The sequence below is a fragment of the Cebidichthys violaceus genome, unplaced genomic scaffold (assembly GCF_023349555.1).
Source record: "Cebidichthys violaceus isolate CVI_PGR_0920_01 unplaced genomic scaffold, fCebVio1.0.p SCAF_5, whole genome shotgun sequence".
Taxonomy (NCBI): domain Eukaryota; kingdom Metazoa; phylum Chordata; class Actinopteri; order Perciformes; family Stichaeidae; genus Cebidichthys; species Cebidichthys violaceus.
In genome coordinates, this window is record NW_027176705.1 from 16,822,237 (window position 1) to 16,848,236 (window position 26,000).

Sequence of the window (26,000 nt, forward strand, 5' to 3'; positions counted from 1 at the left end):
TGTGTGTTATCCGAAGTATAAATATTAGAGACTCAGAGGCAGACCTCTGAGCAGCCTTGATACATGACTTGTATGTGTTTCAACTCTGTCTCCTTCTTGCAAGAATAAATGTCCTGTGATAATTACTTTTACATCGGCTTCGAGTGAATTTCTCTAACAGTTTTCACACACTGTTGCTGGTATTTTGGCCCATTCCTCCATGCAGATCTCCTCTAGAGCAGTGATGTTTTGGGGCTGTCGCTGGGCAACACGGACTTTCAACTCCCTCCAAAGATTTTCTATGGGGTTGAGATCTGGAGACTGGCTAGGCCACTCCAGGACCTTGAAATGCTTCTTACGAAGCCACTCCTTCGTTGCCCGGGCGGTGTGTTTGGGATCATTGTCATGCTGAAAGACCCAGCCACGTTTCATCTTCAATGCCCTTGCTGATGGAAGGAGGTTTTCACTCAAAATCTCACGATACATGGCCCCATTCATTCTTTCCTTTACACGGATCAGTCGTCCTGGTCCCTTTGCAGAAAAACAGCCCCAAAGCATGTTTCCACCCCCATGCTTCACAGTAGGTGTGGTGTTCTTTGGATGCAACTCAGCATTCTTTCTCCTCCAAACACGACTAGTTGAGTTTTTACCAAAAAGTTCTATTTTGGTTTCATCTGACCATATGACATTCTCCCAATCCTCTTCTGGATCATCCAAATGCTCTCTAGCAAACTTCAGACGGGCCTGGACATGTACTGGCTTGAGCAGGGGGACACGTCTGGCACTGCAGGATTTGAGTCCCTGGCGGCGTAGTGTGTTACTGATAGTAGCCTTTGTTACTTTGGTCCCAGCTCTCTGCAGGTCATTCACTAGGTCCCCCCGTGTGGTTCTGGGATTTTTGCTCACCGTTCTTGGTATCATTTTGACCCTACGGGGTGAGATCTTGTGTGGAGCCCCAGATCGAGGGACATTATCAGTGGTCTTGTATGTCTTTCATTTTCTAATAATTGCTCCCACAGTTGATTTCTTCACACCAAGCTGCTTACCTATTGCAGATTCAGTCTTCCCAGCCTGGTGCAGGTCTACAATTTTCTTTCTGGTGTCCTTTGACAGCTCTTTGGTCTTGGCCATAGTGGAGTTTGGAGTGTGACAGTTTGAGGTTGTGGACAGGTGTCTTTTATACTGATAACGAGTTCAAAGAGGTGCCATTAATACAGGTAACGAGTGGAGGACAGAGGAGCCTCTTAAAGAAGAAGTTACAGGTCTGTGAAAGCCAGAAATCTTGTTTGTTTGTAGGTGACCAAATACATATTTTACAGAGGAATTTACCAATTAATTCATTAAAAATCCTACAATGTGATTTCCTGGATTCTTTCCCCCCATTCTGTCTCTCATAGTTGAGGTGTACCTATGATGAAAATTACAGGCCTCTCTCATCTTTTTAAGTGGGAGAACTTGCACAATTGGTGGCTGACTAAATACTTTTTTTCCCCACTGTATATATACATATATGTATATATATATATATATATATATATATACACACACATATATATATACACGTATACATATATATATATATATATATATATATATATATATATATATATATATATATATATATACACATACATACACTGTATATCTATTAGGGGCCTTTAACTCTTTGTAGCTGATTATTGAATAAGTTTCACTTTTGAATTTAAAGCCTGTTTCCTTGTGCCTTAACTACTTGGTCCACGACATTTGTTTGTGTGTGTGTGTGTGTGTGTGTGTGTGTGTGTGTGTGTGTGTGTGTGTGTGTGTGTGTGCGTGTGTATATATATATTATATATAGATGTAGATATTCAATAATCAGCTACAAAGAGTTATAGGCCCCCTAAAAAAGAAAATATAACTCTATTAATAATAAGGTTAACAAAACAAGACAATAACTCCATTAACAAAAAACCTCTAGTATGAAACTGAGGGAAACCTATATACTGGCTGACCAAACCAACAAAAGCATACAGGGGAGGACAACACAGACAACAACTACGAGGTAAACGCAAAACCACCCAGACACCCGCCCCCCCCTGTTGTCAGAGCTCTTGGTATGGTCCTTGGCTCAGGCCTCTGTATAAAATCAGGCTCCCCCCTCAACCCCATCTTTTGTTAGACCAGGAAGAGGAACTCAGCAGGCAGGTAACTTTCATTCTGTGGCAGTGGCCACCACAGGCACATAGGATTCCTGTAATTCATTGACACAATTGTATTTTCAGGTGTTGAAATTTCAAGTCACGCAAGTAAAAAATGGGAATGTAAGAAATTAAATAGTGCAAACTTTAAATATAGGGATAATGTATCAACACAATATGGGTGATATACATATACAATTTATACAAATGTATTTTTACAAGTTTAATATCCTGCATGCCTCTGTCTGAGCCTTATCGAAATCATTACAATCTTACTTTTTGTTTTTGATTGGACTTTATAACCTTTCATGCAATGCGGGTACATTTGTGATAATTGACCCAGTAAAGTATTTTGGTCACAGTTGTAATGCCTTGTGACTTGTCATCACAGTTATAATACATAAAGCATCCTGGATGACAATTTCGTATTACTGCGGAGTGTGTTGAAATGAGTGGTCCATCCTCCTTTCTTTGGTCAATGACACAGTTGTACAGTACATCGCTGCCGTTCAGTTCCAGCAAGAGGTCCTTCTCAATTCATGGATGCCAGACAGTCGAGCCTCCCCAGTTGTATTTCTTGTATACGTTTTAATGCGTTTGAGGGCTGAAAATGTCCGCTCGACAGAGGCAGTAGATATTGGGATTGTCACCGCCTAACATGTCACTGATCTCTGGCCTCCAGTTCAGAACAAACTGATATGGACAAAAAGGGAAAAATCCTACCCAACCCTGTTTGGAAAATACAGCCAGAGCCTTCAGACCCTCAAACCTTTCCGCTGGTCCTCATCTCAGTCAGTGTCATTGATGACATCATTTGTCTTGTTTTGCTGCTGTTATATTTCATTTGATAAATAAATGTAAGGTGACATGTTAGCAGACAAATACTGTACTGTACTGGCCCCCATTGCATATTGGGTGATGTTTCCATGTCTAGATCCCACCCTCTGGACAATGCAGGTTTCCTGTCCTTTGCAACGTTTACCTGGATGATCCCCATGGTGTGGGCCTTTTTCAAGAATAAACTGGACATGAGCTCTCTCAATCTGTCTCCTTTGGATCTAGCAGACATCAGCGGAGAAAGGTTTGACGCTCTTGCTGATTTGTGGGCGCATTTACATCTCTCTATTGTCATTTTATGAAACTAAATACAGGACAGTATATTTATAGATATTTACAAATGTCTTTTACTTTTTATTTTACTTGATTAAAAATTGAATACGGTGAATATTGTGTGTTGTGCACAGACTCCACAGACTTTGGGAGGAAGAGGTGGCAAAGGTGGGCCTGGAGAACGCCTCTCTGGTCCGAGTATTCCTTCGCTTTCAAAGAACCAGGCTGATTCTTTCCGTCACTGTTGGTGTCCTTGTCATGGTGGCAGCCTTTCTGGGCCCGGTAATTACATTTGAATCTGAAAATCAGGACAAGTACCTGTGCTTCCTCTATTGGATACCAGATCCAGGAGCCTTTTCTGAAGTGTTTCCTAATGTTACATTTACTGTAAATGCGGTGGAAGAAGTATTCAGATATTTTTCTTAAGTAAAAGTGCAAGTATGCCACTGTAAAATACTCCACTACAAGTAAAAGAACTGCATTAAAAATTTGACATAAAAGTAAAAGTTCTCATGCAGAAAAATGGTCAAGATGTGCAACTAAAGGTTTTATGGGTGACATCACAAAGGTTTTATGACACAAATGTAAAGGTTGTTTAATATGTAATGCTCTTTTGTGTGTTACAAATGTCTCTGTCCTCTCAGGCTGTTCTGGTCTATGAGATCCTGAACTATACTGAGGACCCAGAGAAGTCCACAGTATCCTACGGCGTTGGTCTGTCCTTCGCTTTGTTCGCCATTGAGTTCTCCAAAGCCTTCCTGATGTCCTTGTTGTGGGCGTTGAACCTGCGCACTGCAGTCAGACTGAAGGGAGCCTTCTCTTCAGTGGCCTTTCAGAAAGTCATCTCTCTGCGGGTGCACAGCGGCATTTCAATGGGAGAGGTAGGGTGCCTGCATTTCTCGAGGAAAGCGATCTCATACACCAGAATTGTTTTGCCCATCGTTTGACAGATCTTCTTACTCTTGGTGAACTGTAGAAAGTAGTGTAAAGAAAATATATTTTCAATATACCTTATGTCTGTTTTAGATTTGTGGACCAGATACACCCGAGGGTCCCCCATTTGGACGCAGAGTACATCAAAACTTAGAGAGTTTTGTGTTAAAAGTAACTGGCAGAGAACCCACGAAGAACGAATATAGTGATGTTATAGTTCTGCAGAAACCTCAGCGTCCTGGGAACAACATGAACTAGGTCACTTCTACATGAGACAAACACATCTCCCATCAGCCAAGCAAACAAATAACAAAATATCATAAATCATACTCGATATGACTGGGACAGACCGGAGAAAAAGGCTGCTACACTCCGTTAGCAACGTGCTACCTACGAACATGCAGCATGAAAAAGCACGAGCGCCTGACGGAGATTACGGACATAGTTTCCATTTCTCTCCCCGGTAAACCATCGCAGAGATATTCAGCTTCGAACACAAAAAGTCACACAGCTTTCATCGAATATTGTACTTACTTTTGGTCGAATCTCAGCGAAAAAATGGAATATCTCCGTACTTCCAACGCATGTTTGTCCAGCTGCTGGTGCTCCGTGTGAATCCGTTCGATTCGTGTCTCTCCGACACTCCTCGGATTCTTGGGAGGGTTGGAAGCTCAGCAAATCAGATTTCAGAGCTGGACCTTTTTGAGCTTTATTGGCTAATAGTGCTGTCAATCATCTAGCTTTCAATTCCAGGCAATTCTATTGGCTCCTACGGTTCGAAGGATGTCTCAATGGTGAAAATCGGAGAAGGGGGGGCTGAGATACAGCCCTGAACAGAGAGTCGAAGCAGGATTTGACCTTAAACTAAATAACTAAAAAGGGCATAGAAAGAGCTTAAAACACTCAAAAAAGGTCCAATCTTCGGTCTATTGATTCAATGAACATCAGGAGTGATACATAGAAGTGATATAGAGTGTTTTTGAATTTTAAAAATACTTTTTTATTCAAATATTGGAGTATTTGATCAGTTTTCTAATTTGAAATGCTCTATATTTCATAAATGTTTCACTGTATCTATGTATAGCTGTGTATATAGAGCCTATATCAGTTGTTCTAAGAGCCCAGCATATTAAAAGTCTTGGATACCCATACTTTCCAAAAAACAATACCCTAAAAGTGCTGTTTTTCAAGATCGAGCTTTTGAGTTTTCCAAGTTCTGCTGTGTTCCATCCTTATCTTATGTGAACCAGTAACATGTATTCTGATAGTTCCATGATTTTTCTCATCTCAAAAATATATTAAAAAAAAAAAAAAAAAAAAAAAAAAAATATTTTTTAATTTCTTTTTATACAATTAATTAGGTATTTCTTATCTTTATTCGAGCTGAGGCCTGCAAATAGGCCTCGTTTTTTTAACTTGTAAACTGGGGTCAGTCCAGGTCAAAGAGAAGTTGTTTTTGTTAATATGTATTTTTAATGTGGACGCACATGTAGTTGGTGTTACAGGGGACAACTGCATTGTGTGTGTGTGTGTGTGTGTGTGTGTGTGTGTGTGTGTGTGTGTGTGTGTGTGTGTGTGTGTGTGTGTGTGTGTGTGTGTGTGTGTGTGTGTGTGTGTGTGTAACCAAATCAGTCTATAAATCAGCAACTGTTTGTCCAATCAATACAAAACTCGCAGGCTATGTTTCATGACAATGTTAAACCACGTGTGTGAAACTATTTAAAAATCACTCAATAGGGGCGAGACTAGTTCTGTGCATATGCATGGGGCAAATGTGGTCTTAAATCAAAGACAGTGTGTCCAAACATCACCAAACTTGCTGGATATTTTTGATTACACTGTTGAAACATGGTCGTATGTAAAAAGAAAATATGACTGGTGGGAGTGTGAAATTCTGAAAGGCTGCATATATGCATATATGTGGCAATATACTGTATGTTCTCACCATTAGTTCAAGCAACTTGCCTTGGCAAAGCGATCTTGTCAAATGTATTTTACAGTCTTTCTCTCCCGTCCAGATTGGTGTTTTGGCCAACGATGGCCACAAATTATTTGAGGCAGTATTGTTTGGGTGCTTTGTGCTGTCCATCCCAATGTTCTTTATTGTCTGTGTGCTGTCTATGCCTGCTACATTCTGGGCTACACCACACTGACTGGAGTCTGCACCTACCTGATCTTCATCCCAGTACAGGGCTGTATGTTGGAAACCACACAAACAGTTATTAATTAGACATATTTTCATGAGCAGTGTAAAATAAATGGATTCAGATTTAATCGAGATGCATCACAATCAGAGCTAAAAAGAGTTACTGCAATAATCAAAGGTTAGAAACAAAACTGCTTTCAGTTTGGCATTGGCAAACTCATTAAAACATTCAGATTGAAAACTGTACTAATAAACGCCAGTCGTGTTTGCACAATGAATGAGATTCTCAACAGTATCAAGCTTATCAAGATGTACGCCTGGGAAGATTCCTTTGAAAAGAAGATCACAGGTATGAAGTTAGATGGACTTTGTTGTCCAGTCAAACATCTTTTTAATCTTTCTTGAATATCAAATATCATGTTTATCATTTATACAGTCCTTTTGTATGAACACAAACCCAATCTTGAAAGTCACATGTTACTTTCCATTGAGCATAACCGCAAAGTTCAAGGGAAATTATGTGCACCTTTTACAGCAATCTGGATCTTGTTTTGTATTAGTTTTTGATGAAAAATGCTGCCAGAAGCACCAGAGGCTGAAAATGAGGCTGCCACATACTCTCCACCTTCCACTTGTATAGAACAAGCTGCTTAAATATGCAAAACAGGAATCTAGGATTGAGCTCCCATGTGCCCTTGTCTCCACCTTTTTGGTGTCAGCTAATGAGTAAGTAAAGTAAAAAAAAAATAAATAAACATGTGATGCTGTCTCTTAGGCTTCCGGAAAGATGAGAAGAAAGAGCTGCAGAAGATCAATTGTGTCCAGAACGCCAATACCAGCATTGTCAGCATCATCCCCACCCTAGCCACCATTTTTACCTTCATTGTACACACTTTGTTGAGCTTGAAGCTCAACACAACTGATGTGAGTACTGCAGCAGTGCAGCACATGCAGTAAAACAACCATTGCCATCATGCCCACTGTGAGATTTATATGGTTGATACTGTACTGATGTACTGGAAAAAAATGTCTGTTATATAGTGTGAGCGTCATTATTTTTTTATGAACAGGCCTTCACCACCTTCGCCATCTTCAACTCCTTGAGGTTCTGCATGGGACTTATGCCCATGTCTGCGAAGACCCTGGCTGAGGCTGCTGTTTCACTAAAACGACTGAGAATAAACTCTCTTTTTGTCCTGCTCAGCTGGCAACGATATCCATTATTAATCTGATCTTACATAAAGTCATCTTGCTGTGATGTCAACCAGCCATACGAACTGCAAGGTTATGCCTTCTAGTCATGACAGATAATGATTTGTAAATATGGCCTCCCCCACCAAAGCTCATAATCTGAAATTAATTAAGATGAAATAAGAATCATATCATGTTAGTCTTCAAACATTAACAGCTTGTATAGAGTTGTAACATATACACCAACCTGCAGTGCAAACTTCACACTTGCCTATAATGCCTTTAATCTCTAAAATATGAAAATTTGTATTGTTACCACATTGTTTATCTGTTTTTGTTGTTATTGGAGCCATTTTCTTCACTACAACTTCATTGCCAGCTTTCATTTTGTGTTGTTGTTGTTGTTGTTGTGGAACAAATTTGCATTTTAAATCTAATTTTTATAAACTGTTAAAAAAAAGCGTATAACTGTAATGTTTGGCTATTTCAGAAAATATTGCTGATCCAGAATCCAGAGCCCTACCTGATCCAGAGAACAGACAGTGATTCAGCCGTAGTGATGAAAAATGCTACTTTCCTGGAACAAACCAGCCAACCAGCCAGACTCTCTTCACATCATCTCAGTTAATGGGGAGACTAAAACCTTGTCAACCCTGAGAAACATCTCCTTCACACTGCCTAAGGTGTGTTTTACGACTGGTGACAATAAATAAGGTGATCTAGATAGGGTTGAAGGTTAAACCCAAACTCTCTCTGTGTTATCTCCTGAAGGGCAACCTGCTTAGAATCTGTGGGAATGTGGGGAGTGGAAAGACATCACTGATTTCCAGCATTTTGGAACAGGTTGGCTCCTCTTGTCTGTTTTGTTCTTTATTCTCTTTTACAATCCCTGCAAGTTCCTGACATAATGTTTGACATTTCTATCGGCTGTTGATTTTCACTATTTTATTACCACTCTGTTACAGTTATGTAAAATGATGCTCCTTATTTACATTTTGATAAACCAGATCTAACTAATGCCATGTAACAAACGGGTTTCCTCATGGTTGTCTGCTCACTTTTATATTTTCAATGCACCTTCTGCAGGGCTCCCTCACAGCTGATGGGACGTTTGCCTACGTTTCCCAGCAGGCCTGGATATTTCATGGGACTGTTCAAGAAAACATCCTGATGGGGGAACCTCTTGACCAGTCCAAGTATATACTCATTTAACCCACATACATACAGTTGTGGTCAAAAGTTTACATACACTTGTAAAGAACATAATGTCATGGCTCTCTTGAGTTTCCCCGTTATTTCTACAACTCTGATTTTTCTCTGATAGAGTGATTGGAACAGATACTTCTTTGTCACAAAAAACATTCATGAAGTTTGGTTCTTTCATGACTTTATTATGGGTTAACAGAAAAAGTGATCAAATCTGCTGGGTCAAAAATATACATACAGCAGTGCTAATATTTGGTTACATGTCCCTTGGCCATTTTCACTTCAATTAGGCGCTTTTGGTAGCCATCCACAAGCTTCTGGCAAGCTTCTCGTTGAATCTTTGACCACTCCTCTTGACAGAATTGGTGCAGTTCAGTTAAATTTGATGGCTTTCTGACATGGACTTGTTTCTTCAGCATTGTCCACATGTTCTCAATGGGATTTTAAGTCAGGACTTTGGGAAGGCCATTCTAAAACCCTAATTCTAGCCTGATTTAGCCATTCCATTACCACTTTTGATGTGCGTTTGGGGTCATTGTCCTGTTGGAACACCCAACTGCGCCCAAGACCCAACCTTCGGGCTGATGATTTTAGGTTATCTTGAAGAATTTGAAGGTAATCCTCCTTCTTCATTATCCCATTTACTCTCTGTAAAGCACCAGTTCCATTGGCAGCAAAACAGCCCCACAGCATAATACTACCACCACCGTGCTTGACGGTAGGCATGGTGTTCTTGGGGTTAAAGGCCTCACCTTTTCTCCTCCAAACATATTGCTGGGCATTGTGGCCAAACAGCTCGATTTTTGTTTCGTCTGACCACAGAACTTTCCTCCAGAAGGTCTTATCTTTGTCCATGTGATCAGCAGCAAACTTCAGTCGAGCCTTAAGGTGCCGCTTTTGGAGCAAGGGCTTCCTTCTTGCACGGCAGCCTCTCAGTCCATGGAGATGCAAAACACGCTTGACTGTGGACACTGACACCTGTGTTCCAGCAGCTTCTAATTCTTGGCAGATCTGCTTTTTGGTGGTTCTCGGTTGACTCTTCACCCTCCTGACCAATTTTCTCTCAGCAGCAGGTGATAGCTTGCGTTTTCTTCCTGATCGTGGCAGTGACAAAACAGTGCCATGCACTTTATACGTACAAACAATTGTTTGCACTGTTGCTCTTGGGACCTGCAGCTGCTTTGAAATGACTCCAAGTGACTTTCCTGACTTGTTCAAGTCAATGATTCGCTTTTTCAGATCCATGCTGAGCTCCTTTGACTTTCCCATTGTAGCATTTGTGGGCGTTTGTATCCAATGAGCCCTATTTAAATGGCCTCAGAGAAGTCACCAGTTGTAGTCACTCATAATCACTCACAAGAAGTTAAGAGGCCATGCTATAAAGCTCATTTCATTGACACAACTTTCTAAGTCACCAAAATTGCTAATTCATGTTGCTGTATGTATATTTTTGACCCAGCAGATTTTGTCACTTTTTCTGTTAACCCATAATAAAGTCATGAAACAACCAAACTTCATGAATATTTTTTGTGACAAAGAAGTATCTGTTCCAATCACTCTATCAGAGAAAAATCAGAGTTGTAGAAATAACTGGAAACTCAAGAGAGCCATGACATTATGTTCTTTACAAGTGTATGTAAACTTTTGACCACAACTGTAAGTAACCGCATATATTTTGAATATGGAAACAAAAGGAGGTATTGTGAACTGGATACCGATTATAATAATATTTTACCACTGTTCCTCATTGCAGTTATACAGACCATTACAACAAGGCATGGATAGGTCTTTTCTTTTGAAGTTATCTCGCGTGATAAATGGAAAAAGTTCCTCTTATCACTGTCAGTTTGCATCTGGCAAGGTAGTCAAACAGGAGGTCATCTCTGTTATCTGACAGATGGGGAAACAATTTGGAAGAAAACTACTTTTGCTGTGTCACGTCATTCAGCTGGTATTTATGACTAATTAGGCCCATAGTTGTGCTGTAATCATTATCTTGTATGACGTACATACTGCAGCGAAAGTCAACATGCAGCAGATCTGACTTACGCAATAGAAACATGGTTACTATTAAATTTTTTTACTTTATTTGTATGGAACTTATAGCTGATATGATTGGCGATACTAAATACAATTCTCGAATGAAGTGGGATCAAGTTTGTGAATCAGTTTCAGCGCTGCTTATCTGTTAATACAGACTAATACCCACTGTGAGAATATTTTGAAACCTTGCTTACCCCTATACAGATCAAGCACACACTATGATGGGTAAATTAAGAATGAATTTTGAGGCCCTGTATTGTACACCCCCCTTCTGTTATGTGTCATTGTATAACCTGTCATTGTGCTGCTCGGTTCTTTTTGTCGTTGTTAGATTGTTTGTTTGACACAGACCAGGAAGTATGTAATGGAACCTAAGGCGAGGGTGGGGAACTGGGCGGAACAAGGCAGGGCAGGCAGACTGGGGAGCCGGAGGGGATGATCCAAACACGGAGGTTGCAACAACGATCTGGCAGAGTGGATGTAAAACCGGGGTAGATAAACTGTTGAGTTGATGAGTTGATGGAATGCAGCTGGGTTGACAGGTGAGGTGTATGAATTTCAATCAGGAGGTAGCTGGGAGACCAGGTCGGATGCATGCGCACATGCCTGCGCACACACAGGAAACAGGGAAAAACAGAGGCACGGCCTGGCCGTTTGACACTTTATGTATGTCTGTCTTTTAATATCTTTATATATTCTTTTAAATGTATAGACATTTTTCCAAAAGTTGTTTTTACTATTGAGTTAAATCAAATCTTATCTTTAAAATGTCTCTGTTGAATACACTATATGTGACTGTCCCTTGACTTTAAGGTAACTCATTGACTTCCTCCACAGATACAACAGAGTTGTGGATGTCTGCAGCCTCAGAGCTGACCTGGATATCCTCCCATATGGTGATCAAACTGAGGTGGGATTCTTCTGCTGTACTCACAACTCCCCGAGCTGAATGTTTTGCTTTTGAGTAATTTCTTACAAGTTGAGTGGAACTTTTAACACTAACACCCTCTGATGTGGGGTAGGAAACCCCTTGCGGACGATAGCGTTAACAAAAGATGGATAAAAAAAGCATTAGTTGGTATCCGTTAGAGAAATTCACTTGAGGCCGATTAATCAGGTCATACGCCTTCTCCAGGTCCACAAAACACATGTAGACCGGATGGGCGTATTCCCAAGCCCCCTCCAGGATCCTTGCGAGAGTGAAGAGCTGGTCCGTTGTTCCACGGCCAGGACGGAATCCGCATTGTTCCTCTTCAATCCAAGGTTCGACTATCGGCCGAACCCTCCTTTCCAGCACCTTGGAGTAGACTTTACTAGGGAGGCTGAGTAGTGTGATACCGCGGTAATTGGCACACACCCTCTGGTCCCCCTTTTTGAACAGGGGAACCACCACCCTGGTCTGCCACTCCCTAGGCACCGTCCCAGACCTCCACACAATGTTGAAGAGACGTGTCATCCAAGACAGCCCCTCCTCACCCAGTGCCTTCAGCATTTCTGGACGGATCTCATCAATCCCTGGGGCTTTGCCACTGTGGAGTTGTTTGACTACCACAGTGACTTCCACCAGGGAAATTGATGATGCTCCCCCATCAGCCTCCAGCTCTGCCTCTACAATAGAGGGCGTATTAGTTGGATTCAGGAGTTCCTCAAAGTGCTCCTTCCACCGCCCGATTACCCCCTCAGTCAACAGAGTCCCATCCTTACTGTATACAGCTTGGATGTTTCCCTGTTTCCCCCTCCTGAGGTTCTGGATGGTTTTCCAGAAACACCTTGATGCCGACCGAAAGTCCTTCTCCATGGCTACTCCGAACTCCTCCCACACCCGCCGCTTTGCCTCCTTCACGGCAGCGGCTGTAGCCCTTCGGGTCTGTCGGTACCTTGCAACTGCCTCAGGAGTCCTCTGGGATAACATATCCCGGAAGGCCTTTCTTCAGTCAGACGGCTTCCCTGACCACCAGTGTCCACCACGGTGTTCGAGGGTTACCGCCCCTTGAGGCACCTAAGACCTTGAGACCACAGCTCACCGCCGTAGCTTTGGCAATAGAAGCTTTGAAAATTGTCCATTCCTGTTCGATGCCCCCAACCTCCACAGGGATGCTAGAAAAGCTCCGCCGGAGGTGTGAGTTGAAGATCTCCCGGACAGGGGCCTCCTCCAGACGTTCCCAGTTTGCCCGCACTACCCGTTTGGGCTTACCAGGTCTGTCCAGAGTTTTCCCCCACCCTCTGACCCAACTCACAACCAGATGGTGATCAGTTGACGGCTCCACCCCTTTCTTCACCCGAGTGTCCAAAACATACGGCTTCAGATCCGATGATACGATAACAAAATTGATCATCAACCTTCGGCTTAGGGTGCTCTGGTACCACGTACACTTATGAACATCCTTATGCTCGAACATGGTGTTCGTTATGGACAATCCATGACTAGCACAGAAGTCCAACAACAAACGACCGCTCGGATTTAGATCAGGGAGGCCGTTTCTCCCAATTACGCCAGTCCAGATATCCCCATCGTTGCCCACGTGCACGTTGAAATCCCCCAACAGAACTATGGAGTCCCCCACTGGAGCCCCATACAGGAGTCCAGTCAAGGCCTCTAAGAAGGCCGAATACTCAACAGTTCAGAGTTTTCCCCCCCATAACCCGCAGGCGTAGGGAGGCGACCCTCTTGTCCACCGGGGTAAACTCTGACGCAGCGGCACTCACTCTCAAATAGATTTGTGAGTATCCCCACACCCGCCTGGCGCCTCACACCCTGGGCAACTCCAGAGAAGAAAAGAGTCCAACCCCTATCCAGGAGTACGGTTCCAGAACCGATGCAGTGTGTAGAGGTAAGCCCCACCAGATTTAACTGGTAGCGCTCCACCTCCCGCACAAGCTCCGGCTTCTTCCCCCACAGAGAGGTGACGTTCCACATGCCCAGAGCCAGCATTTGCCGCCCGGGTCTGGTCCGTCGAGGTCCCTTGCCTTCACTGCCACCCATGGGGCAGCGCACCCCACCCCAGCGGTTCCTCCCGCAGGTGGTGAGCCCACAGGATGAGAGGAGGGGGTGCCATGTTGCTGCTTCGGGCTGTGCTGGGCTCCGTGGCAAACCCAGCCACCAGGCGCTCGCTGTCGGGCCCTCCAACTGGGCCTGGCTCCAGACGTGGGCCCCGGGCTTCCTCCGGGCAGGGTCTCATCGACTCTTCTTTGTTTTTTCATTGGGGTTTTTGAACCATTCTTAGTCTGGCCCTTCGCCTGAGACCAATTTGCCATGGGAGACCCTACCAGGAGCTCTAGGCTCCAGACAACATAGCCCTCAGGGTCATGGGGGCACTCAAACCTCTCCACCACGTTAAGGTGATGGCTCCCCGGGATAACAAACTGACTTAATCTTCACACAGGGTAGACTACACAAGGTGTCTGGAACATCACTTTACACTCTGTTCCTGTACAAAGGTCACTTTATCATAATCAGGAAATCATGGTTATATTTCAGCTCTGCGTAAGTACTGGTGTCTATCATTCTTATTTAGGACAAACAGCTGAGATACTTTTCTCTCAGACAGTCTGGCACCTAATATGCAAAACAGTTGTTTTCCCTAGGTGTCAGAGGAAGTTCACCCAACGAGGTCACAAATGGTCACGTAAGAACATAAGGCTTCGTGAGCAGACAACATTTCTGTTGTCAAATAAAAGAAACTTAATTAGTCATTAATTTCCCCCAACAGTATAACTCAATAATTCACTTCACTTTTCTTTCTTTGAATAATTGTTTTGTACAGCATTGAGTTTCCCAACAAAATTATTACAAACTCTGCCAATTGTTATTTTGACACTAAAACTAGATGTTTAGTGAAACCGAACAATCATCTACTGTGCAAAGTAGTCATTTTACAAAAAGTATTGCATGATGTAAATAAATGGTAAGTTCAAGTCTGAGTCAGAACTAATTAATTACAAGTTGAATACTACGGATGTTTCTGAGTTAATCTTAAACTGTGTTTAGTTTTATTTCTTCTATAGTGCAAGTTAGTAAAAGGGACTTTGTGATGTACCACACCATGTTGTCAGTGATCTTTCTGCTGTTTTGTTGGCAGATCGGAGAGCGAGGGCTGAATCTGTCAGGGGGGCAGAAGCAGAGGATCAGTCTAGCCAGAGCTGTCTACTCCAATAAGGACATCTTCCTCCTTGACGATCCACTATCTGCTGTCGATGCCCATGTGGGGAAACACCTCTTTGAGGAATGCGTTAAGAAAGAGCTCCAGGGAAAATCCATCATACTGATTACACACCAGCTCCAGGTAGACACAGTTTAATATTAATGCTTAATATTAAGAATTACATTTCTCAATTCAATTTTTTTACTTGTTTAAAACACATTAAAAAAACGATTTGAAGATCCATCCTATTGTGGTGTTGGTGCGAAGAACTTCTCCTCTCAGGAAGCCACTGACCTCTCACTCTGTTGTTTCTTTGAGCAACGGAGTCGCGCCAAAAATCAGTTGGATCCGGTTTACAATAAAAATATTTAATAATTGACAGAAGCTAAAAGACAATTACAAACTGAATTACACTATCGATAGTAAGGATTCGCGAAGCAGAGTTCAAACACATCCTGCCCAACAGTCCGACCAGGTCAGTTAGCTGTAAAACATGAATGCCAAGAACGGAATAACTTCTCTCCGTACAATGTCTTTATACTTGAAGGTCATCGGTTTACTTTCAAAATCCAGTATCAGCTTCAGTGACCGGCTGAAATTCAATTGTCCCCTCCTGGCCTTGGACAATGCTCACTATTGGTCCAACTTTATGATCTGGTCAGTCTCTCCTGGTCTGGCGATGTCCTCCCCCTCGTAAAACCTCGCTTGACCACGGTCCTGTCTCCTCTTGGTGCCGATTCCACTCCGACTCATCTTATCTCCATAGATGGTCATGAAAGATCTGAAACCCTAGCTTTCCCTCATGGCTCTAAACATTCAGTAACTATACTTCTAATCTAATACATTCAGTGATTAAGATTATATGGTTTAACACTTCTGTAAGTAACATATGGTACACGTATACTATGCTCTACAAGTGAATATACTGTAAACATATAATGCATTCCATAAGTGACACACTGGGAGTGTGGCACATTAATGCCTGACACCAATTTAGAGAGCAGAAGCAGTCAGGTGGATATTCCAGAAAATCCTGCTTTACTTTTGGCACAATTCTTTGTGGACGAAAGTACCCTTTACCTCCTCCTGGTTATGTATTGACATGAATGGCAGTCGGCTATCCATCGAGGTAACAAAGGGACCTTGGTCAACAAAAGAAAGGACAATGAACTTTGTCATAGCTTTATAAGACAATAGAAGACAGAGCAACAAATCTATAATCCTAACTGTTAATATACTCTTCCATGCAGTCTCTGCAAGCATGTTGGACTCATTTGGTACCATTTGAATGTGGGAAATGTTAAAGATAAAGGGTGTGTGCGTTAAGTGGCCAGAAGGGTCGGCTGGATGGTCGAACAGCTTCTCAAGATCTTTATTTTTTCACATTTATTCCCATATTTCAACAATCATCAAATCTTTCCCCTTTCTACAATGGTTTTCACTTTTCTTCCTCTTAAGCACCTGTCGATGATCAGCTGGTCAGTCAGAAGTCCACCACAGAAAATGCTGTCTCCTGGAGAGTCTACCAGCAATACTGCAAGGCAGCTGGAGTTTTGAACACCGACAAAACACAAATGCATTGTCATGATTATATGCAATAATGCACAATTCACACATGGACAACCTGGTTGATGATGTTTGATGTGACTGTGCTGCAGGCTACACAGTAAGCTTCCTCACCATCCTGAACTTGGTCCTGATGATTGGATCCACAGCCTTCAGCAACTGGTGGCTCAGCTTCTGGCTGCGGCATGGTGACGGGGTGAGAACCATATCTCTCTCACATACATACACCCCTGGTTTCATTTCAATGTGTTTTCAATAAGTGTGTGACTTCCCACAGCTGGAAACTATAAAGATTATTTCATGCTCCAACAGGCATGTTTTATAAAAAGTCTGAGGGTTGTGAATAGCTCTCTTCAAAGTGTCTGTTTTACCTTTCCAAAACCGACAATCCAACAGCCACATTTTTTTCCACATAGTTGGTCAGGTGTGCACAGATGTTGGTATAGCTGCATGTGCTCTGCAAATTCTTTTACCTCCCATAATTTCACTGTCTATTTACGGCTGAACCAAACTGGTTTTGTCTATATTGGCAGCGATAGAGCAGATAGCTCTTTTAGATGTGCTTTTAGAACAGATAGAATTTCAAGTCATCCAATAACACAACCTCAAACCAAGGAGATGTCTCACAAAACCCTCACCTGCGATTCTACCAAATCATTTATGGTGTGATGGTGGTCGTCATGGTGACACTTGCCGTCATCAAATGGTTCTTCTACACTTGGGTGACCTTGAATGCAGCCACCAAACTCCACGACACCATGTTCAAGAAGGTACTGTTCAATGCACGATGCGGAGAGCAGGATTAGATGCATAAAACGATCTTTACTCATCAGAAAAAAGTTTGGAACACAGGCGATCCATCAGGTAATCAGGCAAAACACACAAGGGCAGGAAGTGAAGAAACTGAAACGAGAGGAGAGGCGAGTAACACAAAATAGAACAGGAAATAATGAAATGTCAAAATAAAGGAAAACATAACCCAAGGACAGGTATTACAGACAGAAGGGAGGGACCAAGATAAAAAGTGACAATTATAAAGGCGTCTACTTTTTCAGCACCACGGACAGGATACGGATATTTCATAACCATAGTCTGGGCCATGGCTTCTTGGCCAAAACCTCAGTTGGATCAATTAGTGAGACAGACTAGACTAACATATTCAACTAAACAACCCCTCTGGCCCTGCCCTCACTCTGCTATGGGAGTGGGGGTAGAAGGATGGGAGCTTAACAAGAGACATGTATTTTGGTCATTTTATTAACAAGGGGAATGCCATCCCCCTCAAATGAACTACTCCCTATAATAATGTGTTCATGAAGTTTTTTTTTTATGTTTTTTTTTTTTTTTTTAAATCCTTTCTCAGATCTTCTCCAGTCCCATGAGTTTCTTTGACACAACGCCAACAGGACGCATTCTCAACCACTTCTCCAAAGATCAAGAGGAGGTGGACACGGTCCTTCCCCTCAACATGGACTCTTTCTTCCAGTTTACTCTGCTGGTCACCTTCACCATTATCATCATCTCGGCAGTCTTCCCCCCGATGCTGGCAGCTGTGGTTTTCATGGGACCTTTGTTCACTCTCATTCTCTTGTGAATTGATACCAGTTTAAACATGAGAAATTATTTCTATGGGTACTTTTGGAAAATAGGATTGTAGCAATTCACAATCTGGTACCTACTGATTACATGTTCAGTGAAAATGTGACGTTCATGTAGATTCAGATTTTTATTTAAATTGTTGCGCGTCTTAAAAGCAGGTGCAGTACAAGAGTTCTTTAAAGGCAAACTAAATATATCAGTTGTGATTCATCTGCAGTGTCGCCCAGAGGATTATCCTTCAGATGAAGAGGATGGAGAACGTCAGTCGTTCTCCCTGCATCTCTCTCACCACCTCTACCCTGCAGGGCCTCAGCACCATCCATGCCTACAGCATAAGAGACAGACACATAAAACTGTAAGATAGCAAAGTTCCTCAACATGATTCTCAACTGTGTGGCACCTCATATTGCTGTTTGTAGTGTTGTCGGGGGGACGATTTAGACACAATTTAAAATGGCAGAAAATTGATCTTGATAAAAGATTTTTGATGCACATTTTTTTAATTCATAGTGTATTATAATTCCATAGTTAATATAATGCGTTACTATAAGACTAATGTATTAGAACTGTTATAATGCATAATAACCTGATTTTAAGTTACCCTAAGAGGTCATTGTTTGCTTTCAATAAATTGAAAAAAATAGCATTACATCTATGACCGAACAACAAACGAAACCTTGTGAATTTTGTCACTTAAAGCTCCAAAGTTTCGGGGCAAAATGCAAAGTTTGTTGTTATAGTGCCACCAACTGATCAAATCGCACCACATTTGACACTGCATTCCCTTGGGTCCCCAGCAATACACCCGCCAAGTTTGAAATGGATCAAATCAACAGTTCTCGAGATAAGCAAAGGACACTCACTCATAGAGTTTCCTTGCTTTATCGTTAGATGCAGTGCAAAAGTAGCAAGTGATGTTTCAATCAGTGTCTCTGATCCTGGTCTGCATGCTGTGTTACATTGGGGTGAGGCGGTACAATATGTATGTTCACAAACCTGCATGTCCTTTATCACGTTGTAGGTTCAAGTCACTGACTGACATCAACTCCAACCATTATTTATTGTTTCACTCTGGAACACGTTGGCTCTCCTTCTGCCTGGACTCCATGGCTTCGACCATGACCTTGTTGGTGTCTCTGTTCGTAGTGCTCAGCAGTAATGACTTCATCAGTCCGTCTTTGAAAGGCTTGGCCTTGTCCTACACTATACAGGTGAATTTGGAACAGAAAATGAATGAACCTTTAGTTTACTTTTGTAAAGAAACTGCAACGTGTGTATTTAAATATGTTGATGTGTTGTCCAGCTGACAGGCATGCTTCAGTATACACCAATTGTCCTGAATGGACTCGATTTCTTCATCAGAGCTGGAGAGAAGCTGGGCATTGTGGGAAGGACAGGCTCTGGTAAGACCTTGACTCCAGCAGTTTTTACTCATAACTTTGTTTTTCATGTAAGTTGAGTTTGGTGTAAATGGGCAATTCAGAAAATGTCAAGATGACAAGACATATTAAAATGATTGATTGATTTAGGGAAACTATCACTAATTAGAGTTGAATCTTAAACCATCCTAAATATGCACACAATTTTACCTATTTCAAAATGTTATATCATATAATAAACAACATATATGCATTACAATGAATCACGAAACCTGTAGTCTATATTGATCATAATGTATCTTCTACAATGCAAATGTTGATAGACCAGTGCAGGCACGTGCACAGATAGACCCCTAGTGGTGCTCAAGCACCTGCCCTTTTGCCCTGAATGAGAAAAGTGCCCCTTCTACTGGAGCCCAATTTTTTCTTCATTCATCAGTATTTAAGAATAAAAATTACTCTCTCTGTCATCAATTCCCCCCAAATGTGTTTTGATATCTGACGGGGCATTTATTTGAGTTCTTGTGAGAATTTCGCCCCGACATGCTCCGCGGCGCTCACAAGCCCCCGCCGCGCGCGCGCGCGCGCGCGCCCCCCCTCCCCTTCCCCCTCCACTTAGTGCTCATGCAGTGCTGAACGCCAGGCCAAACGGGTGCAGCCTACTTCTTCTCTGACCCGCAGCATCAGACAAACAGGTAACGACGGTGTTTGTGCAATCCCCCGACGTTGTTTGGTGATAAATTAACCACAACATTAGCGCCGCTGAAAACATTACGTCACAACTGGTCCGACGTTTCCTAAAAAAATAAACAAACAAAAAACTCACGAAATCCGTGATTTCAAAGCCTTGTCCAGCTGTTTACTGACGTTAGTCATGTTTAATGAAGAGAGAGAGGGAGAGATATACAGGTAGGCATCTTCTTTGTGTTGTTGTATAAATGCCGTTTAGACAATTTCGAAAGTATGTTGATCAGTATGTAGTATGTAGCCAATCATCTTTATTCATAAGGAAAATGTAAGCTAGCTGTCTAATCTAGCTAGTTTTTATTTTTTAGTTTTTGATTGCATTTGGCTCGATATGGCCTTGTTTTGTCTGTTTTTGCCTGTTATTCATTTATTTATTCAATTTGATAATTTGAGTTAGTTTGTTAACAACAATAAATATATAAGTTGAAAATATCCTACTGTGTTTTTTATTTATTTATTTATTATTTTTAATTTCATAAATAATTTTGGCGATGGGTGCCCTTTTTTTTGGTTTGAGCACCTGCCCCCCAAAATGTCTGTGCACGTGCCTGGACCAGTGTTACAACAGCATTTTTGGATTTAAATGTGTAAATTAAAGGACTTACTTGGATTAGAGTGTTAACTTGTAAAGACATGACTGTAGGGTGTTGAGGGGAACCCTGCCTCTGTAAACCATTAAGGTTACTGTTGTTCTTTGTTTCTGTAGGGAAGTCCTTTCTAGGTGTGGCTTTGTTCAGGCTGGTGGAGCCAGCATCAGGGACCATCCTGATAGATGGCGTGGACACTACGGCCATTGGTCTGCAGGATCTGCGCAGCAAATTGTCTATCATTCCCCAGGATCCTGTGCTATTCATTGGAACAGTTAGGTAACCTAAGCTAACCCCTAACTTCACAGAGCTTTATGTTTACACACAGGTACACACTGCTCTCACTGTGGTGGGTTAGTCACTGGCTTGCCAACTGTGATAGTCTATATCCTTTTTTTCCAGGTACAACTTGGACACCTTCAATAACTTTAATGATGAGGAGATCTGGGCGGCGCTGGAGAAGACCTACATGAAGGACTCGGTATGTTTGTTGGACAATATAAAGCACAGTACATTAACAGCTTCATTAGAGTGTGTGCAGTTATCCACACAAAATATTTTTAGCTAGTGTGCAGAGATTTCTTCTCGCATATCTTGAAGTGAAATGTTATCTGACCAGATAGTAGCGGTTAGTGGTGTATTGGTGTTTTTGAACCCTTACTTTCAAGTATATTATGAACCGTAGCAGTGGTGGAAGAAGTATTCAATCCTTTACTTTTCACAGTGTGGTATTGCTACTTTTACTTAAGTAAAGTCTTTGTATGTAAGATCTTACTTGAGTTAAAGTACTGAAGTATTATGAGCTTTGAGTACTTAATGTATCAAAGTAAAAGTACACAGTAGAAAAATGCACCCTGTGAGTGTTGCACAATGCATCAGCAATAGTCTAATGATATCATTGTGTAAGTAGCAATTTTATGTTTTAGTTGGTAGCTTTGACTATTTTACAAACTTCTGGGTTTTTATATCATTATTTGGTCATAGTCAGTTTAGGTTAGTTTTAGAGGTGTAGCAGTCATAAAAGTGGTTCTATGTGTATTGTTTTGTTTCCTTAGATCTTCAGACTGGAGGGGAAACTACAGGCAACAGTGCTGGAGAATGGAGAGAACTTCTCTGTAGGAGAGAGACAACTCATATGTATGGCTAGAGCACTACTACGCAACTCTAAGGTTTGCACATGCATTTCTGTCTTCTGATTTCAGAAGACAGAAATGCATGGCAGAGTAATACGCATCCTGCCGAAGGACCGGTAGTCTGGTTCGGTGGTGTCGTGTTCAGACTCTCATTAACGAGGGAGCCCCCCTTCCTCGCTCCTGGTCCGTCAACAAAATAAAGCCGAATAGCTGGTTCAAGTTAACATCAAAAGGTATTTAATCTCTAACAAAAGCAAATACAGTTACAAACTGAATCACACTATGAAGTACAGAAAAATATATCTCATGAGATAGAGGTCTATTGCATTCCACCCAACAGGCTGGCGTATTCCAGTGAGTTGTCAACAGAGCTCCCGATTTGTGGAAAAGCCTCAGGCTTTTTACTGCCTTAAAGTCCACCTCTTTCCATATGTCAGCGACACATTTCGTTCAAGGATTGGCTGTGACTTCGATCTGCACCTTCTCGAATCTGCCAGATTCCAGTCGACATCTCCGTTTTGCAGCTGCATCCTTATCTCAAGAAGGGAGCTGCTGTTCTCGTAAGCTGCACCCTAGCTAACATCCAGTTATCTTTATTTGTTACTTTTAGGTGGACACATCACAAGGCATCATTGTTCTACTACATTCATTAAGTTTCTTTTTGGTTTTGGCCTTCAACAAGTAATCATATTGTAACACACTGATCATCTCTAGGAATGCTTTAAGCATAGTTTTTCTCACAGTGGTAAGGACTTAGAAGGTGCTGGTGATGTCTGCCTTAGGCGACCGGCTTCGTGGCCTGCGAGGCGGTTGGGGGACGTGGCATGATCAATTATTATTTACTTCATTAAGTAGTCCGGGCTGGGAATTAGGTGAAGCCTGGTGACGTCTGAGCAGGTGGGGAGTGGCTGTTTGGGTGCAGTGGCCGAGCTCGGTTAGCAATTCCCAGGAGATGTGGGGATTGCGTGTGGATGGATCAATGATTGAGCGAGGTCGATGTAGTTACCGGTGAGAATCTTTTGCCTGAGTGTGTGGTACGGGGGATGATTGAATGGAAGCGACTGCTGTGGCTAAAGTGAAACTGGTAGGTGGGAGAACACGTGTCGGAAGGACGCTGGAACTGTCTACTGGCGGAGCTGTGTAAATGAGGAGCATTTAAGGTGGGATGGTCAACGCTAGTGGGGGTAGGGGAAGAGAGGGAGATGGCCTAAGCGGGAAGGTACAACTGTACAACCCCGGCCAAGACCCCAAGCTGCTCCCGTAGCCTGCCTGTTCCCTGTTGGAGCGGTCTGTGCAGCTAAGGGTAGCTGGTAGGGCGGGACCAGCTACTAGCTAGTGGGAGGAGTTGGCCGAAGTGAGTGGAACATGAAAGGTGGAAGTAAGGGAAAAGGAAAGGATGGAGGGATGAATGTAAGATCTTTAGCATGATCTTTAGTACAGTCGATAGGTACCAGATTGGGGTAATGAGGCCAGTACTGAGGTCAGACATACGGTGTCAGTAGGGGAAGGTGAAGTTGTGTTGGTTTGGATGCTGCTTCCGATCTGCTGTTAGCCTCGACTTAAATGTGTTTAGAGAAGGGCTGTCGACCGTGTCCGCTTTAAGTTGTTCCATGCCATACTGACTGGCTGTGAAAGATTTCCTGATGCCGGTTTGATGCTGGATTTGTAGTTTCTGGCTGTGGCAGATAGTGTTGGACATAGCATGGAATTACCGCAAGTGGAGCAGGGTCTGTTGCGTTTGACGCTGTCGTACCCACGTGCCTGGGTTAATAGTGAAGTTTGGGGAAAAACATTGCATGGTGAGATGTCTCTAGCACAGAGGGAGCTTGAAGTGGGTGGTATACAACCTGGCCCTCTGGAAGGACTGATGTAGATCTCTGGGCGTCTTCGGCCGTGTGCTCATGACGTCATCGGCGCGCGCCTGATGACGTCATGAAGCCGAAAGTGCTCTGGAGGCTCGGAGAGCTGTGCTGCGAGTTCTTTAATAGTTTGGAAAGTTGTGCTTTTTTTAATATGAAGGCAAATCACTGTCAAAATTTGAGAGCGCAAATTAGATTAACGCGCGCGCAAATCAAACAGCCACGTGCGTATTTTACGAGAGGGACTTTCGCTCGCTCGCAAAACTTTACTCCGCTCGCAAAACTTTACTCCGCTCGCTCGCGAAACTTTACTCTGTTCGCTCGCTTGAAGTTTTTCTTTTTGACAGTAAGGGGGCGTACCCAGTCTCCGTTGTATCTCTACATCTAATTGGTTATAATCCTCATCTTTGGATAGACCGGATATCACTGTGACACAGACGCTAGTCTGTTAGAGGTTTTCAATCCGCCACTAAACACTACTCCACTACTCAGAATGTTCTACATTTGTACTCAGAATGTTCTACATTTGTCTGACAGGTTTTGTAAACTTTTCAGACTGTAAAGGCTGATGAAATACAAATTATGTTAATAGCGTTTTGAAATACAATAATTCAAAATGTGTTTCTCTTGTAAATGGAGTCAAGTTGCTCAGATTGATTTAAATTCACTCATCATTCTATTGCAGACAATGTGTGTTTGACAGTCAAACCTCTTGTGACAAACAGCTCAAATAAGCACTTTGATCTTAATTGATTAAAACGTGATGTCATCATATTTAATCATACTGGTGTGTTTACAGAAGAGATATAATGTAGTTGTGTATATAATATGAGCAACAATTTGGACCCGCTCAAGGATCTGTAGCCAAGATTAGGGACTACTGTTTCTATATTAACTGTTTGCCCAACTTAAATCATTGACAATTAGTGGAAGAAAAAGTATTCAGATCCTTCACTGCAGTAAACGTACCAATACTGATGAAACAATCCATTATGAGTAAATACCTGCATTCAAAACCTTAGTCAAGTATGTTATCAGCAAAATGTACTTTAAGTGCAGAAAGTAAAAGTACCCGTGCAGTAAGATGTACATTATTACTGCACGGGTAGTGCAATCTGAAAAAATCTGAGTCTGTGTCACAGTGATATCCGATCTATCCAAAGACGAGGATTGTAACCAATTAGATGTAGAGACTGGGTCCGCCCACTTACTGTCAAAAAGAAAAACAGTGAGCAGAGTAAAGTTTTGCGAGCGAGCGAGAGTAAAGTTTTGCGAGCCAGTGAAAGTCCCTCTCGCGTGAGCGGGGGAGAGGGACTTTCGCGAGCCAGCGAAAGTCTGAGTTGTCATACACACTGACACTGACCTCCACGCACTGAATGAGAGGTTTTCCAGTCGTCCTTCCAGCCACTGGATCTCAGTCGATTGTTTTCCTCTGACATTCTCCTCATTTCCATCCTCATTTCTTCAGTAATTCTGTCCATTGTTTTGTACAAGCCACCTCCATCAGATATGGACTGTACCATTGTTGCTGTACCGTTTCTTGTAAGCGGCTGGCTTACATGGGTGTTGGCATAGTCCACCTTTAGAGTCTCTCTAGCCATCTCACATTGGCCAGCGATGACCAGGACCTCATCCAAATCAGTAGCCCCCTGTTCATGACATTGAGCTCTGATGTGCCCGCATACTTGGCCAATATAGCGGATTCCTATTTAGAATTATGCTCGTCACATTATTTCTGTTAGCACAACAGTGTTGCATAGTCTCTACAATTAGAACTTCCTTCACAACCATTACAAAAGAAACAGCTGTTAAAAATGAAAAATTACAGACCATCATAAACTTTGCAAAAAATTACTAAGTTGTATTTTAGCCATTTGGTCCAAAAATATTTTGAAATCACCAAGAGCTGTATCAATATAGTATTCTGTAGCATTCTTGGGAGCAGGCAGCCAGCTATGCCTGCAGAAAACCATGATTAAGGAAAGAGAGCATTTCCACATGGGGGAAGTCAGAAGGCCAGTATCCCCACCTCACCTTACGGCTCTAAGTTAGAGAGAATGAGTGCACGTCTACTATTCCGGTTGCATTCATGCACGCAGGAACTTATTTTGTTTTTGTTTTCATCTTCCTACCTCCACAAGTCTATAATGACTTTGTTGCTGCTTTTATTGAGATGTGAAGATACGCCCAGAGTGTCAAAGGC

The 26,000-nt window shown here is 42.3% G+C and overlaps 2 protein-coding genes across 2 annotated transcripts in view; both read left to right on the forward strand.

Annotated features, from left to right (window-relative positions):
- Positions 1–1,636: 1,636 nt before the first annotated feature.
- On the forward strand, positions 1,637–17,931 carry LOC137887733 (ATP-binding cassette sub-family C member 12-like). Its single transcript, XM_068730917.1, is given in 17 exon segments — positions 1,637–3,237; positions 3,401–3,548; positions 3,911–4,147; positions 4,293–4,442; positions 6,218–6,292; positions 6,295–6,417; positions 6,529–6,694; positions 7,121–7,269; positions 7,416–7,522; positions 8,026–8,102; positions 8,104–8,219; positions 8,308–8,379; positions 8,608–8,732; positions 11,623–11,695; positions 14,865–15,068; positions 16,386–16,689; positions 17,857–17,931. Coding segments are annotated over 16 exon segments (2,076 nt in total). The 5' UTR covers positions 1,637–3,082; the 3' UTR covers positions 16,485–16,689; positions 17,857–17,931.
- Positions 17,932–18,101: 170 nt separating this feature from the next.
- abcc12 (ATP-binding cassette, sub-family C (CFTR/MRP), member 12) overlaps positions 18,102–26,000 on the forward strand; it is a 40,213-nt gene continuing 32,314 nt past the window's right edge. The window contains 6 exon segments of the mRNA XM_068730326.1: positions 18,102–18,447; positions 19,114–19,303; positions 19,396–19,495; positions 20,925–21,084; positions 21,208–21,286; positions 21,861–21,974. Of these exon segments, the coding sequence (XP_068586427.1) occupies positions 18,335–18,447; positions 19,114–19,303; positions 19,396–19,495; positions 20,925–21,084; positions 21,208–21,286; positions 21,861–21,974 (756 nt within the window). The 5' untranslated portion in view covers positions 18,102–18,334.